Source organism: Populus euphratica, unplaced genomic scaffold, assembly GCF_000495115.2.
Source record: "Populus euphratica unplaced genomic scaffold, PopEup_1.0 scaffold11.1, whole genome shotgun sequence".
NCBI classification, from domain to species: domain Eukaryota; kingdom Viridiplantae; phylum Streptophyta; class Magnoliopsida; order Malpighiales; family Salicaceae; genus Populus; species Populus euphratica.
This window is the reverse complement of record NW_011499878.1, coordinates 1,624,428-1,641,026: the sequence shown is the minus strand read 5'-3', so window position 1 is coordinate 1,641,026 and position 16,599 is coordinate 1,624,428. Positions and strand designations below refer to the sequence as shown.

At 32.4% G+C, this 16,599-nt stretch overlaps 2 protein-coding genes across 5 annotated transcripts; one reads left to right on the top strand and one right to left on the bottom strand.

The window, feature by feature from the left end:
* Positions 1 to 2,065: 2,065 nt before the first annotated feature.
* LOC105128890 (uncharacterized) lies at positions 2,066 to 8,761 on the bottom strand. The gene is made up of 15 exons (XM_011030738.1): positions 8,050 to 8,761; positions 7,383 to 7,455; positions 7,022 to 7,149; positions 6,759 to 6,874; positions 6,345 to 6,405; positions 5,729 to 5,795; positions 5,570 to 5,647; positions 5,016 to 5,173; positions 4,862 to 4,921; positions 4,668 to 4,761; positions 3,735 to 3,902; positions 3,121 to 3,449; positions 2,763 to 2,879; positions 2,506 to 2,673; positions 2,066 to 2,351 (listed from the first exon to the last, which is right to left on the bottom strand). Exons 1-14 carry the CDS (start codon positions 8,218 to 8,220, stop codon positions 2,572 to 2,574), a joined length of 1,722 nt encoding a protein of 573 aa, XP_011029040.1. The 5' UTR covers positions 8,221 to 8,761; the 3' UTR covers positions 2,066 to 2,351; positions 2,506 to 2,571.
* Positions 8,762 to 12,002: 3,241 nt separating this feature from the next.
* Positions 12,003 to 16,317, top strand: LOC105128888 (Prefoldin chaperone subunit family protein). 4 transcript variants are annotated; one of them, XM_011030735.1, is made up of 14 exons: positions 12,003 to 12,345; positions 12,535 to 12,594; positions 12,813 to 12,980; positions 13,379 to 13,445; positions 13,780 to 13,966; positions 13,997 to 14,063; positions 14,174 to 14,257; positions 14,788 to 14,829; positions 14,934 to 15,011; positions 15,148 to 15,177; positions 15,285 to 15,362; positions 15,542 to 15,571; positions 15,660 to 15,731; positions 15,811 to 16,317. In XM_011030735.1, the coding sequence occupies exons 1-14, from the start codon at positions 12,133 to 12,135 to the stop codon at positions 15,865 to 15,867; spliced, it is 1,233 nt and encodes a 410-aa protein (XP_011029037.1). In that variant the 5' UTR covers positions 12,003 to 12,132; the 3' UTR covers positions 15,868 to 16,317. The 4 variants fall into 4 exon arrangements, with proteins under 4 accessions (XP_011029037.1, XP_011029036.1, XP_011029038.1 ...); XM_011030734.1 differs by having other exon boundaries at positions 13,780 to 14,063; XM_011030736.1 differs by lacking the exon at positions 15,285 to 15,362 and having other exon boundaries at positions 13,780 to 14,063.
* Positions 16,318 to 16,599: the final 282 nt, after the last annotated feature.

The following is a 16,599-nucleotide window of genomic DNA, read 5'->3' as shown; positions in this document are numbered from 1 at the left end:
AAGATCATATTGGTTTGATTGAGGAAACATTTCTCCTCATAAAAAAAAAAAAAAAACCTTACTGAGGCATATATTCAGGGTGAGGATAAGCTCTCAGTTCATAAGATTAGGCCGGGTGCCTTCAAATTTAGATCTTAATTTCATAAGAAACTGGTATTTCTTAGTAGTTTTATAAATAATTAAATTATATTTAACCCAAAGACTCGTGAAGCTAAAGTAAAAATCAAAGATAAAGAGACTGCTTAATGGAGTTTGACTAATTCAAGTTCAAGCTAAAAAAGTTAGGTAGTGTTGTACTGACTACATAACTTTTCAAGTAAGTCCAAATTTCAACAACAATTTTAAAGGGTATAAGGTTTAAGATGAGTTGGGTTCTATAAACCCAAGAATCCATGTCATAACTTAGGCATCCTTGACTTCCTACATGGCGTACATGTCATGATCTGTCTTTTTTAGGAGTAGGGTTGTTGTCATTACCATAGCCTCATAAACCATTTGCTTTGATAAAACCTTGATGTGGAATTTCCAAGCTAAGTAGTTTTTGTCATTAAACCAAATCAAGAAAGCATCAGACTTGTCTGGTAATATGATATTAAGAGAACTAATAAAAAATAACAAAAAATAAAAAACCAAACTAGGCTTGAAAGCAAAAGACACACGATGATTTAAAATTGTGGCTCTAATACAATGATAAACTTGAAGAGGTTTGAGAAAAAAAACTTGTTTCTCTTGGTATAGAATTCCCATTTTATAAAAATAACACAAGTTGTATAAGCCGGTTTTTAACCTTTGGAGCAACAAAACTACCATATACAAATATGTTTATTATTATTCATCTACAATAAGTATATCCTAATTAAAGAAAAAATTGATAATAAAGAAATTAGTTATCAAAGTTGTACAAGATATACAATTTGCTAGCTTTAAATATTCAATGGTTGTCAATTAAAAAAAAAAATCTTAGTTATCATTGTGCTCCTAGTTTAACATAACTAGTCATATAAGATAACAACAATAAAACCAAAATCAAAATCAAAATTTCTTAACCATGAGAGGTGTAGCTCAACTGGTTAAATCCTATATTTACTCCTAAAAATTAACAGTTCGAGTTCTACAAATCTCAGGATTACTGGAGATTTATATGATCGTTAATTTCAGAATCTGTAAAATTAGTCGAGGTACATGCAAGCTGACCCAGATATACATGTTAATAAAAAGCAAAAAGTAAAAAACAAAAATTTAGCTTCTTGGTAAATGTAAATCCTCTTGTTTTTTTTTTCCCCCTTTCTATATCATGTGATTTCATGTATACAATCCTGGAAAAATTTATATGCTTCACAACCCACAAATAATATAACCATAATGTAACCTTGAAATCTAAAGCTATACCGGGTTTTCAAGGTAAAGCAACAATTTAACTTGGAATTTGAAAAGGCTAAATTTAGAGGGTATTGAGAAGGGTAATATAAATTATTTTTTTAAAACATTGTAATTTAGAAATATGTTAAAATAAAATTTTTTATTTTTTAAAATTTATTTTTATCATCAACATATTAAAACGATTCAAACATATTAAAAAAGATATTAATTTAAAAAAAATAAATTTTAATTGAAAAAAACAAGTTCAAGCTCAATACAGACACCTTTTAAGCTGGGTTAATTGTTTAAACCACAAAATTTCTTGCAGCTATTCAACCTGGAAGGAGCAGAAAAATAGGAAAGAAAATATAAAACATAAAATAAATATTTCAAATCAATTTTGTAGCTAATAAAAAAGGTACAACATCTCCCCTGTCACCATTTTTTTATCTCGAATTTTTTTTTTATCTCAAAACAACCATACGGTCACTTCAAAAGTCTTGTAAATAAAGTTCAGAAAAAGGATTGACTTAATTGTGTCCATTTGATCCATCATTTCATGCCAACATGAACAATGTTTAGAAATTTCCTGCTTGATTACCAAATACTTGAATTCTGATAAAAATGATCAGAGGGCAGACACGTTCGTTTACCTAAATAAACTGATGCATATAACCGGAGGTAAAAAATTGACAACAATTCTTTGTCGGGGGAAATCAGTCGTTTTGCCTTCCTATTGCCAGTTTCATGATTCATATAAATGCTACAAGGGTTAATTTATTTGCAAGAGAACAAAAAATCTTGTGTGCCAATTACAGAATTGAAAATAATTTGCATTTGTGAAATTTCTGCGGACTGATAACATTATACGATTAACAAAAGGTGGTGTCAAATACAAAATGTGGCAGCATCAGGTAACGTCGGCATTGCTTATGGCTCTATATCAGGTATCTTCTGAAGCTGTATCAGGCGTAATATCGGCTTTTCCCAACCTGACATAAAACAGAAATAAAAAAAATACAAAGGATATATCATAAACAGGATCCAAAATACACCTCAATCATAATTTCAGAAAAACAAAATGGAATGATGCAATAGGGAATCAGAAATGTTTAGTAAATGCAAGTTTTTGCATCAGCTCATTACCAGAATCAAGCAGTTGGGCAATGTCAATCAATCCTAAGTAATATAAACAAGAGTGTACTGATATCCCTAGGCTGGTGGTAGGGGACGCCGGCAAGTTGGACATTCCATCTTGATATCCATCCACCTTTGTAGACAACCGGAATGAAAGAAATGATCACATGGAGTTACCTGCCAGAGATTTGCAATTTATTGGCTTAGGCGCAGGTGCCAACAAAGTAAAGGAAGGGTGGAAGAAAAAAGAAAATCGTGGTATGTACCATGCAATCATTAGAACGATGAGTGAGATCAATGGAAGTCATGCAGATGACACAGTCTGTAGCATGGTTTGCATCCTTATCAAACCTTCTATAGTAGCAATATTTCTCAGGTAGGATCTGCAAACAAGCGTAGTAAAGTGATGTAAAGCAGTCACAACATGCTTAATGTGAAAAGAAATAGATAATATACTTGTGACTATGTTAATCATCGCCCCTTGGTCAGCATAGGTCTGCATGGCTGTTTAACCAAGGTAATTTACCAACTTAACACAGCAATCAGTGTCATATATTATTGGAAACTGGGAAAAGAAAAAAAATGGGTTTGGGTGGGAAAAAGGAGAGAAAAAACTGCACCAACCTGTCGAGGAATGAAACACCGAGACCCAAGATAGTGTTGAAGAAGAAGAATTGATGCTTGCAATCCAATGAATATACTCAAACATATACACCAAGTCTTGTCAGGCTCAATGCGCATAAAGTTGTAAGGACATCCAAATATATACAATGGGATTGCTAGACGAGTAACAGTCATGCCTAAGATATAATGAGGATGCAAAGGTTTTCTTGAGTCACGAATGACATTGGTAATTATTTGGGGTATCCAAAAGGAGTACATCAAGAGAAGAATGGGTCGAAGATAATTATGGAACTCGTACATAAATAGAATGCCTCCTAACAGGATCCCATCTGCAAATAATTGTAGCAGTTAGATCCAATTGCACCAGACATAAAAGAAGGAATTTTATATTTTAACACAAGTAGTTGAATCCATAATATGCCAATTGATCGCAAGCATGTGGCAAAGAATTCAGGAGATCAAGAGATGAATATTTTGAAAATTTCTAGCTGCTTACTCAAAGGAGTAACTGAAAGCAAGATCCATGCTAGAGTATTTAATCAACACCAGATCATTTCCAATGAATCCTAGAGATAGAATTCGACCTATAAATTGATTACCAAAAGAGTACTTACAGAAACGACTGTATAGAACTGATAGCTCACGCCTCATTGTTTCCCAACCTTCACCACTATTCATAGGCCTGCTTGCCTTCCATATAGCAAGAAGATATCTCATCTCAAAAATTGAGAAGACTACAAACTTGAAAAATGCGGCAGTTGCAAAAGCATTAAACAAGGATTCTGCACAGGAAAGTGCAAGAGTATTTGCTTAACAGAGACAGAGAACAAGCCAGTACTTAAAAAATGCGGCAGTTGCAAAAGCATTAAACAAGGATTCTGCACAGGAAAGTCCAAGAGTATTTGCTTAACAGAGACAGAGAACAAGCCAGTGCTTAGCAACTATGTGCAGTAGGCGCACAAAATAAATTTCAGAATGTACAACAAGAATAGAGTTGCCCTGATTTGGTATGATAAGCATATGCACGAAAAAAAGGGCACAATTCAAGCACAACGAGACAGAAGAATAATAATTAAGAAAAGTAAAACCACTGGTATAATTTAATTTTGAAATTTAAAAGGTTGGAGAACTAATTGTTGTATCAGAAGCAACCACAAATTGGGCAGTTCTTCTACCACTCTAGTAGTCTGATGGTTTCCAAAAGAGTCAATGCAGAGAATTGAAAAACCTGTCCATTTTGTAATTTGCATATGATTTTGCCAGCAAACGGGAAGTAACCATCAAGTATCGCTACATGTTAAAATTAAAATATAGGTTGATCTCCAGACCAATGGAATCCTTACAATTTTTTGTGTTCACAAAGTGTAGAGATAATTTTTTCTTACATATATCCACTGTGAATCTAAATTCCTAATCATGCCTTTACTTAAACAGATCTATTTTTCAAATAATTGCAATAAGCTTCCTGCAAAACATAATAAACAAATTCCATTCTATCTGAAAGCAAAACCAATATAGAAAAGTGCATAAACTGGAATTTTACTTACCAACTAGTATTCCTGTTGTTAGGTGTAGAAGACAAAGATAAGCATCCATGATGGCTTGCTGCCCGATCATTAAGATCGAAACTTTGGCAGCTCCCTGATATAAGGCACATCAAAACCATTATCAACCACTAAATGCTAAGAATTATCAAAAGAAAACATTGATTGAAATGGATGTCTAAAGTAAAATGTCTTACTGATTGAGTGTTGCCGTGTTCCATTTGCCGAATCAACAAAAGAACTTGGAGGAACGAGACCTGATGCAAAACGTTAAGGAATTCCCCCAAATCTAGCTAATGGAAAATTAGGATGAACCAACAGGATTGATGATATATCACATATAAAGGATACAAATGTGACCATCAAGGTATAGTTCACTGCTTTGTTATAGTAGACCTCAATGTTCACAGAAGTAGCATTTAGTAGTAAAGGTGAGAAGCATTCCCCTTCATCATCTGTGGCAGGACTCTCCATTAGTCCTTCAATATGGAAATGGTCACGATCTCCATCTACAAGAGAGGTCAGAGATTTTAGTAAACAAGACACATGATTTTATTATAATACTTTAATATCCAAAAGCCTGTAATATCAAGTAGAATGGTTGAAACCAGACAAAAAATTGCTCTGGATACTATAAATATGACCGATCAATTAAATTAGATTTTCTCAATACTTCATGGAGAATAATAGGTAAAAATATCTTCTCCACTAGCTCAAAATGAGAATGATTTGTACAAGGCATTGTTTCCAAATTATCAAGAATAAGTCCTGCCGATGTTACAATATCAACACCAACCTCTACACATAAAGGAAATAATTCATAGATATTTTGAAATTTATTTGGGAACAACACAAGGATATTAAGTTTAAAGAAAAAAATCATAAAGCTGGGAGAACTCAGGTACCACTTTGGGCAGATGACAAGCGTGTAATTTGGGCTGCAATTTCAATACTACAATGCTTCTCCATCTCATATATTGGTGCTGCAATATCATGAGGTAAAATTTACAAAACTTCTATGTTAGCTCAAACTTGAAAAGGCAAAGTGAGTTACAGAACATTACAATTTTTCCTTCTCCATATTTTATCTCGGGGAGAATCTTGGAACACCTGAGATGAAAATACTCCGAGCTGTTCAAACAAAGTAGCAAACACAGGCTAGAAGTTAGAACTCAGAGAATCCATCAACAATAGAAGATTGTATAGAAAGATGACACTTTCTTTTTCCTGCTCAATGTATATATCCTTATTGCAAGACTTGTCAACCTGTGGCCAAGCTTAAGAGGATCTAACTGGAACCATGTGAAGCATTAAGAACTACCAGTCCCAAACAGCATACAGTTTTCAAAACCATCACAAGCATGCATCCCCATTCCCACCCCCACCCCCCACCCCATACTTTATGAATAATATCAAACTGTGCAAAGTAATAATACGAGTTCCTTCTGAGGCCAAAAAAAATCAGCCAGTCAAGTAATGAATCTACAACTATACAGATATTAAACATACCACAGGTTATGTGCCTATCCTTAAGGTACTCTAAAAGGTCACATAAGAAATGACTAGGCAGCAAATAACCAAGGCAATATAAAAAGATAACAAGGCTGAGCTGCAGACAAATGCTATACAATCAATATAAATAACAAATATATCACACAAATGCTGAGTGGGAAGTGTTACCAGATGATATGGATTAGATAAGATATATTCTTCTTCTTGGCTCAATTCTCCCTCTTTACCACTGTCATAGTGCATTTAAAGAAAACTATTAGAGCTAAAATGCAACAGACAAGCCAACTCATGACATCTATCAACTCGAGAAATGATGCTAGTAAACAAAAAAAAAATGAAATTACAGTCCTGTATCTCCAGAAACGAGGACTGAGAAGAAGATGATAAATTTTATCCTCAATTGTAATTTTTAATGTAGTGTTGAACAAAGCATGTGCAACTTACATGCCCTTCAACCGTAATAAGTGACAAAGGAAATTCTACGCTTCTTACTACATAAGCATCCCTCTTACTAACCACATGACAGTCCATACTTGGGAAGAACAGGGAAAAAAACATTTTCTAATGTTGTTAGATACTTACCTGTTAGTTACCATTCGAAGTTGTCTAAAAGGCCATATATAAACACCTTCTACCCTTATTTGAGCACCACCAACATTGTGTTCATTGTTGAACACATCATGGAAAATTATTACACCCTGTTGTCAACACCACAAGCAATAAAATATAAAAGTTTTCTTTCTTAAAGCCATGACCATACCTTGAAGAACCAAAAACATTTGAATCAATCAAGAAATTTTTCTTCCTAGGAGTGAAACCCTAGCTGGGAAAAAAATAACCCTCACCTGGACATAATGTACACCATTTATCTTCGTTGGTCTGCTGAATAATTCAATGACAGAATCACCATTAGATTTCCTAAGATCCGGGAACTTGGAAGAGCTATTTGTAGAATCGAGAAATTTCCATGACCCTAGAATTCACATGTCCAAAACATGTTCACTGAGATAGCATAGAAGACCTAAACCAATTGAGTGTGCATTGCTGAACAGGATAAATATATTTATGAAACTAACCAAGTTAACTTATAATTTTGTGAATGCATCATGAAGGAAAAAACAGTCAGTTACTTTTCTGCAAGTTCTACATCAATGAATGCAAATAATTTTCAAAAGTATGTGAGTGCATGAGTCACTGAAGACAAACCTCGGTAAGTTCCCGTTATGTTCCACATAGAAAATGGACCCAAATCATTTTCATCTTTTCGAATAAATAACCACTGTGAGAAGCAAAAACATTGACAAGAAAAAAATTAGGACCAATTATAGTCATAATATAAAATAATTGCATTTCAGCATCCTTGGCAATCAAATTGAGTTAAATTTCATGCTATGTCATAAATTCTACTCAACAAATTACTAAGACATCAAGTGCCAATCCTACTCACACAACACGACCTTAATTCTTATTTACCATCTTTCACCGTGAAAAACTCATTGGTTTTTGATGATCAACACGACAACATTACATTATAAGCTATCAAACATGTCACTTCCTGTTTTCACTGCCTTAGATCATTTTCAAGGATACACTAACACAAACACCTAAATGCAGCACAATAGAATTCACAAGTCAAACCCCATCAAAATTACACGTCAAGAAAGCAATTGAGCTAACTTCAACAAAGCTAAACACAAATATCACCACTCAATCTCATTGAAAATCCCATGAAAGCACAAGCTACAACAAACTTCACCAATCAGAGTTACATTCTTTAGAATCCAAATTCACATTCTTGCTAACAAACTCCAATCAAAATCTAAATCAAACCCACAATCAATCAAAAACAAAAACATCAAATTCCAATACAAACCTCATCGCCCCATGACTGCGCACGCTCTCTCAATGGTCTTAAACCCACTACAGGCTGTAACAAACCCAAAAACACAAACCATAACAAAAAAACAATCCAAACCACAAACCCTAATCCTCTCCTCCACGAAAATCCCTCTGAATTAACCATATCAAAAAACCCAAAGACCATCAACTCCAATTAAGTTCAAAGACTGTAACTTTCTCCACAAAATGACTCTTAGTCACAAAACCAAAACAACCCATGAGTGTAAAACAAACAAGATAAAGGGGTTTGCTTCAAATGGAGTCAAACCCCCATTTTTGTAGAGAAGTACTAACAAACAACCTCAACAAGAAAGTGAGAGCTCAACAACTTAAATAAAACTTCTGAAATTAATAAAAAATTAATCCCTTCACCAGTAAAATACTAACTACTCTAATTAATTAAACAAACGCACACCAAACAATACTTAGCAGCCCTTCACCAGTTAAAAACCATGGAAGACTGATAAAGATGCGATCATTAAGAAACACAGATGAAGATTTTCGTAAATGTTGACATGTCAATTTCTTGCGTTTTGTTTTGGTAAAATGGAGGTCAAGAGAGAAGGTGGAAGGCTCTGTGTTATGTTTGATTTCTGGTCGGGCTACGCGTAAAAATGGGAGGTGAGAATCACGCTCTTGCCACATTTGAAGGGGTTAACATGAGAACTTTTATCGTGTATCTATCTAGCAGCATCTAATTAGTTAGTTTGTATCATTATTATAAATTATAAAAGACTCTATTAGTTAGTTTGTAATTCTACAATATAATTATCATTTTTCCTTTTTTATACAATTTTTTTTTGCCTAGCTAGGAGGATAAAATTGTGTTTTTTAGATATCCAAAAGTTATTTTCAAATTAATTAGGAATTAGGAATAATTTATTAGTTATTATTTTTTATGTTTTTTTTATATACTCTATTTAGATGAACAAATTAATATTTTTTATAAATAAAAAATAATTACAAAGAAAAAATTATTGGCATTTGCATCATATGTATCAGTAATTGAAAGCCACTCAAACTCTCCAAGCAATGCATTTAACATTGTATGAGGATCAAAATTTCTCAATTATCATATTATTAAGTGGAAAAAAAAGCTAATAAAGTGTTATGTGATGCTTAAATTATGGTAGTTTAACAACGATAAAGTTTTTTCTCTTTCTCTATTTTTTTTTCTCTTGTTGGAATTCATATAGGTCATTTAAATATCAAGGTTCTCCTCCCATTGATTTTTTCTTTTAATTATGCTATTTTTTCTTTCTTTTGATTAATTTTAATTTGTTTTGATTTTCTTTTCAAATTAATTTTTAAAATTTTATTCATTTGATTTTTATTTTTTATATATATTAAATATAGCAATCATTCTTTTTATTATTATTTTTTATTATTTTTTTAATTCTTTTCAATTTATCCCTCAGTATTTTATTTCATTTCTTTTTTGTTTCTAGATTTAGTTATCATTTTTTTAATTACTCTTTTTTATCTTTTTCTTAAAACATTTTATTTCATTTGTTTTTTATATAATGTTGGTTTTCATTCTTTTAATTGCTTTATTTTATCCATTTTTTAATTTTTTCTTTTAATTTTATCTTTCAATATTTTATTTTATTTATTTTGTATTCAATTTTGATCCTCATTCTTTTAATTGTTTTTTTATTTCTTTTCTTTTTTTTTTATTTTATTTCTTAATTAAGTGTCTTATTATTTTCTTTTATTAGTCTTTATATTAGTTTTAATCCTCATTGTTTTAATTACTATTTTTTTTATAGTTTAGAATTTTGTTCAAGTTATTTTTTTTTATTTTGCAAGGTCATCTCAATTTTACAACGAGGGTTGCTAAATCAATTTGTTTTGTTTTTTTTTTTAAGCATTGGAATTTCAAAATCAACTTTGGAAATTAAATATATTCATTTCTATTAAAATTTTAATATGATATTTGTTAAGTCAAAAATTTAAGGTGATTTAAAATAAAGTTGACTTGTTGGATAATTAATTAATCTCTTAGTTCAAGTAATTTGATTCATTCTCAATAATTAAGATATCTAATTAATTGATATTAAAAACTTACAGGGTTGAAATAAATAGCAGTTGATATCTTGTAAGTCAGGTAACCGATAATTATATATGTAAAAGGTCTCCTTTAATGAATATGAGAACTCTTCAATAATAAAGTTAATAACTTTCTATAGAGAGAGTATAATAATATTCTATAAAAAAATATTTTAAATATATATATATATATAATAGAAAATGAAGAGATTGTAAACCTTCGACTTAAAAGATTCATAATATATTTATAACCTATAAATCTTACCTTTTTGTGGAGTGCTACAATATAATTTTAATTGTGTGATATTTTAAGTTTTATTCTAATTAAAATAATATATATTTGATTAATATAAAATATTAAGGAATTATATAGAGTTTCAAAAAAGTCTCAAGGGCATTGGCATGTCACACATGTGCTAAGCATGACAACATGCTTAGATTGGGAATGCAATTAATAGGGTGCGTCCCCGTATGGACTCGAACTTTTTACTTGAGCTCATGTCTTTTAGAGAGTTTAACCTAAGCTATCACACTTGAGCCCACTCTTATTAGCTTTTTTTGCTGTATTTTAGACTAAAGATACCAAGCTTAAGTCTAATGGATGTTCTTGTTGAGTTTATTTTAGGGGCATGTTTTTAGTCTATTTTAAAGGTTTTTTCAAATTCATTTATACATATCCAGCAATATTTTTACACTACTATCTTATATAACATATTCTAAAATTTAAATTCTATATGATAATATAAGACATTAATGATTTTTTATTTTTATTTTTTAATATATATAAGCATAGTTTTAAAATTCAATTAAGAGAAAGCTAACACTATATGTTGAAAGATTTAACTTATTTTTTTTAAAATCAAAATAATATTATTTTAACTATTTTTTTAAATAAACAATGAGCTTGTTGTTAAGTTTTGATCAGGATAAGTTTTAGTTAATAAAATTACTAGATTAACTCGAGTTTTTGATCAATTTAACTAATTTTTTCTTTCTTGAACCTCAACCTTTTCAAATCTTGGATCAACTGAATACCAAGTCGACTTGTCAAGTTATTCTAGATTTTAAAACTAGATATTAAGGATGTTTATGGTCTGGTTTGGTATGATTTTAACCTAAAAATTTAATTGAATTGAAAAATAGTATTTCTTGTTAATATAACCCAAATTGAACCGAGAACTGGTTCAAATGAAATCAGTTTTGTTTGATTTGAGTCAGTTTTTTAGTATTAAAAACCAAAAAAACCAAAACCAATTAAATTAGAGAAAACTTGGATAAAATCCATGTTGAAAATTTTGAATTCATACCCCTAAATTGAGATCTAAAAAACCTCTCAAAGACACAAGATTTATCCAAGTTAGCACATATACATGTTAACAAATAATATCCAGCAAATTATTAGGTTGAATACTAAAACCTCATTAGCATAGTTATATGTTAATAAATAAAAAATAAGGATTTTATCCAAGTTTTTTACTAGAAATTAAAGTAGAGAGTACAAAGATAATAATATAAAAAAAAATAGCACATAAAAGAAGGAGCAATAGAAAAGAAAAAGTAGGGTAACTAGAAATGAGAAGAGAAAAGAAAAGGGGAATGACTAGAAAGGTAGAGTTAAGGTATTTAAGTTTAATATATTTTATTTTATATTTTATTTTAGATTCAATTAAATTGGTTCGGTTTAATTTAGTATAATGAGTTTAAATTTTTGTAAATAAAAATTAAACTGAACTCGATAATTTTTTATTTTTTAATCAGTTTATTTTTTTTTATCAGTTTAATTTTTATTTTTATTTTTTTAGTTTAATCAGTTATTTTTTTTTAATATCCTTACTACATATATAAGTTGATAACATGGAAAAGAATTTCGGTGGAAAAAATAGGAAAAAAAGGTTTGCTTTCATAAGTAAAACGCAGCGTTGCAAGCTCGCTTTCTCCTGCAAAACCCTTCACCTTTAAACTCCCCTCCCTCCCCCTCTCCCTATTGCTTGATTTCTCTTAAAAAAAAATGGAACGGGCAGCAGCAGGAGGGAAGGGAACAGTGACGCCATTCGCGTCAATGTTTCCAGCGAACGAAGCACAAAAGGCAGCGAAACGAGTTGAAGAGAAGATTGGTGAGAAGCAAAAAGAGTTAGACTGTATCAAAGAATTTGTTACTGAAAACACCAATCTGATTAACCTTGTCTCTAGATTACCTGATGAACTTAATCATGATATTATGGTAAGTAAGTATCACTAATCACTTAATAATCAATAGTTTTTTGTGTGGGTTCTTTTCAGTTTCCTGTTTTCTTTCCCTACAAAAACAAAAAAGAAGAGGAACTTTTTTTGAAATGGAAGAGAGTGAACAATCTTTTAGTTTCTTTTGTAGTTAATGATGTTTTTGTTGTGGGACTGTTTTTTTTTATAGGTGCCATTTGGGAAAGCTGCGTTTTTTCCTGGTAGATTGATACACACTAATGAGTTCATGGTAAGCAAAGCTTTGTTTTTTTTTTTTTTGCTTTGTAGATAATGGAGAATTTTGTATTTTTATGCGGATTTTACTTGAATCAGAGGGTTAGAAGAGAATCCTTTCGTATTTTTTTTGGGGATTTTTGGTTGAAATAGATGATTAGAGGAAGCCCTTTTTTTTTGTTTATGAAAATTGGGAATTTAGAGGTGATGGTTATGTGTTATTTTTGTGTGAAGGTTCTTTTAGGAGATGGTTATTATGCTGAAAGAACAGCTAAGCAAACTGTGGAGATTTTGGCAAGGAGAGGGAAAGCTCTGGATTCTCAAATTGAATCTCTTATGGCAAATATGAAAGATCTTAAAGCCGAGGCTTCATTTTTTGATGTTACGGCTTCTGAGGCTGCAGTAGGTTTTGCAGAATTTGATTATTTTTTTATGAGGCTTAATCCATGCTTGTAATTGAAAGAACCATGAATAGATTTTACAGTACATGATCTTTCTGAACATTTTGAATACTTTATTGTCATCCCATACAAATGCGCTCCAAAATATTTTACTTTAGGATAGCCAGTCTGTAAAGTGTTCTTTTGATATGGTTGGTTTTTGAAAGAAAGATACAGGTGTTGCATTTGTTTGCATTTTATTCTAAACACTACAACATCATCAGTTTTTCCATTTTCTACCAATATCTGTTTGGAGCAAACTCATAGGTTTGTATGCTATTTTAACTTCCATTTTTAGAACATGTGTATATCTTCTATGCTACTTGTTAATTGTTTTTTTTCCCCCAATATGTGCAAAAGGAGGGTCTTGTGGAAATAAGGGAAGATTATGTGGAGGAAAATTCTCGGGAAAAACATTCCAAATCAGGCAAGTCTCTTGCCTCTCAACCTTTTCATCAGTAGCTTTGTTTTGGTGGAGTGACAAATGCAAGTTGAAGTTTTTTAGGCATACAAGATAAATTCTCATGTCTTGGATCACCTTGGAACTGATGTATCATTATTGTCTGGTCCATGTAACTTTCAAGTTAGATGTTGCTTCTGCTTTCTGTTGGCACACAGAACTCATGCTTTCTACACAAGTATTTATCTACACAAGTATTTATGCTTACAGTTTAAAAGATTTCCTTCTGTTGTTTTAATGATTTGCAATAGATCACATTCATTTTAAATTTGAGATATCAACTTTTCTTTTCATGACGCAGATGACAAGAATAATGACGAAAAAGTTGCATCTGAAGATGATGAATATGCCCGCATAATGTCTAGGTTGGATGAGCTGGAGAAAGAAGAACTAGAAGCTGAAGATGAAGAAGCGGACGCTGAAGATGATGATGAGAGTGCTGTTGAGCAACCTGATGCAGCTGAAAACAATGATGAGAGTGATATGGATGAACAAACTGATGCAGCAGAAAGTAATAGTGAAAACCATGATAACACACAACCTAAAGCTAAATTCAATCAATTTCCGCATCAGATTCATTCAGAGGTAAGTGTTAGTATCTGGTTTTGATGAATTAATTACTCAATGATATTGTTGCCATGTTTCATTAACTAAATATGAGTGTAGTTCAATCACTTGACTAATATGAATTACAGATAAGGAAACCACTGCAGCAGACAACTGCCGAAGCATTATCAAATAAGTATCTTCCTCAACAAAGTATTACTGATACATCAAATGTAAGATATAAAGTCCTTTCCTCTTTCTTTCTTGTAAGTTAGTATTATGTGAACTGTGATTATTCTATATGGGGTATGGGGCTCTGGTGCGCCATGAGAAATCTCTCAACCATTGACTTCTTGTTTTGAAGTTTATGGTTTTCAAATATTTTAGGAAGAGGTGGCGAGACACCTTTTTCCATTGAAACCACTTTTTTTTTCACATCTCTATAAATGTTGAAACATGTCATGGATGCTCTCTCTCAGTGAAACCTTGCTTTTTATGTTTGCTGTGTAAAGTTTGATAGGAAGATGATTTATGCTAGTGCAAATGCTAGAATTGCAAGGCTAATGTTGCAACGGTCTTGGGGGATTAGAACAATTTGCATGTCATATTGTTAATGGACATTTTTCAGCAAGCATTTTTCTGGGAGGGAACAAAAAAAGAAATTTGTTTGTCCCAACAAAAATGCTGTCTCCACAATAATATGCATTCCCAGTTTTGCATATACAGTCTTCTTAACAAAGCATCTTTATTTTATTTCTCATAGGTGCTTATGCAGACTCCAAAATCAGGATTCAATAGTTCCAAGGTGTGCTTTTGCACCTCTGAACCATGTCTAGTTGATTGGTTGAAAGGAATAGTATTTGATTATTAGCTGGCATCTCTAGTTATTACACACTATTTACTGTGCAGGCTTTCACATGCTCAATTGCGGAGAGTGCTGAAACTGTTTCAAGAAATTCTGGACAACAGGCTGTGACTTCATCACAGGTATAGACTTCCTTTCTTAATATGTTTTTTGGTTGGCACTGGGCAGACGGGCATCAATTGATCCATGATAATGCTTACGTATCTGAATCTGAACTGCTTAATATGTCTCCCCCTTCCCCCTGAAATATGCATGCAGGCTTCAGAACCAGCATTTGACAGCTCCAAGGTATCCTTTTGCAATTGCAATCTTTGTCTCATTGATTAGTTAAAATGAACACAATTTGATTATTAGCTGACCTCGCTAATTATCACTACTTACTATTTACTATGCAGGCTATCATAGGTTCCACTGTGGAGAGAGCTGACATTATTCCCAAAAATTCACAACAACAGGCTGCGACTTCGTCCCAGGTACGTTTCTTTCTTTTGTAAAATGTGTGTGTGCGTGTTTGTGAGGAGTGGGGTTGGGGGGGGGGGGGGGATGATCATGAGTGTCACTAATTGGTTCATAATAACCCCCTATCAAGTGTCTTTTCATTGTTTTTAATCATAATTGCTTAATGTGTTTTTTCCATCAAACACACCTGCAGGCTTCAAAACCAGCATTTGACAGTTCCAAGGTTTGTTCACAGTTAACTTGCCAGTTGGTTGAAGTGAACTGTAGTTAGTAGTTATGTAGCCCTAATCAATCATTCATCTTCTGTACAGGCCTTTACAGGTTCTGTTGTGGAGCGCACATACAACTTGCCAACATCAGGACAAGATGCCATTTCATCACAGGTATTGTTGATCTATTTGGATATCAATGCTGTACGACAAGCCATTATCTACCGATCCCAATTGTTATTGAACTTTGCAGTCATCCAGCTCTCAACCTTCAAAGCCAGTTTCAAGATTCAAGATGCGGAGATCTTAGTTGTCATTGTTATAGAAGTGTGTAAATTGAGAAACCACAAGCATATTTTGTCTTTGAGCAGTTTCTGGAGATCTGCTTGTGTTAAGCTAGAACAACATTAATGGTCCAAACAGAATCCATCCTTGCATATATTTGATCTTTGTGTGAAAGGCTTCTCGTGTGACCCCTCTGCTCTGCGCTGGTATATTTCTTTCTAGTTGTGGCAACTTGACATGGGTCATGGGCTCCGGAAACCAGAGCAAGTTGAAGTGCTGTCGATAGTGTAGTACAATATTGATGTGTTTATAGATGCCTCATGCTTCTGGCTAGTCTATGAACGCATTGCTGTGTCTAAAGGAATTCTGTTTTTGTTTTTTTGTCATACTAATGACTGGTATAGTGTAATTTTGATCGGCATACCAATGATTGGTCTAATGGAAGGTGCCTAATGGTGATGGCTTGGCTTTCTCATGCCTTCTTGCCTTGCTGTTCCCTGTCCAACAAACCTAACTTAAGAAAGTAAATTATCTGGTTGTTAGGTTTTTAAAATTATCTGGTTGTTAGGTTTTCCTTCAATTCCTCTGTTGAAATTGGATGAACAATCACATCTGCCAGTTGGACAAATTTCAAAATCAGCCCAAGATCCCAAAATCTCATACAAATCTCTTGAAACACAAGTCAATCATATCTTCTGAATCTAGTGTCTTTGAAAGGAAGCTAGAAATGCCACCAATTTCTCATTATTTAACTTTT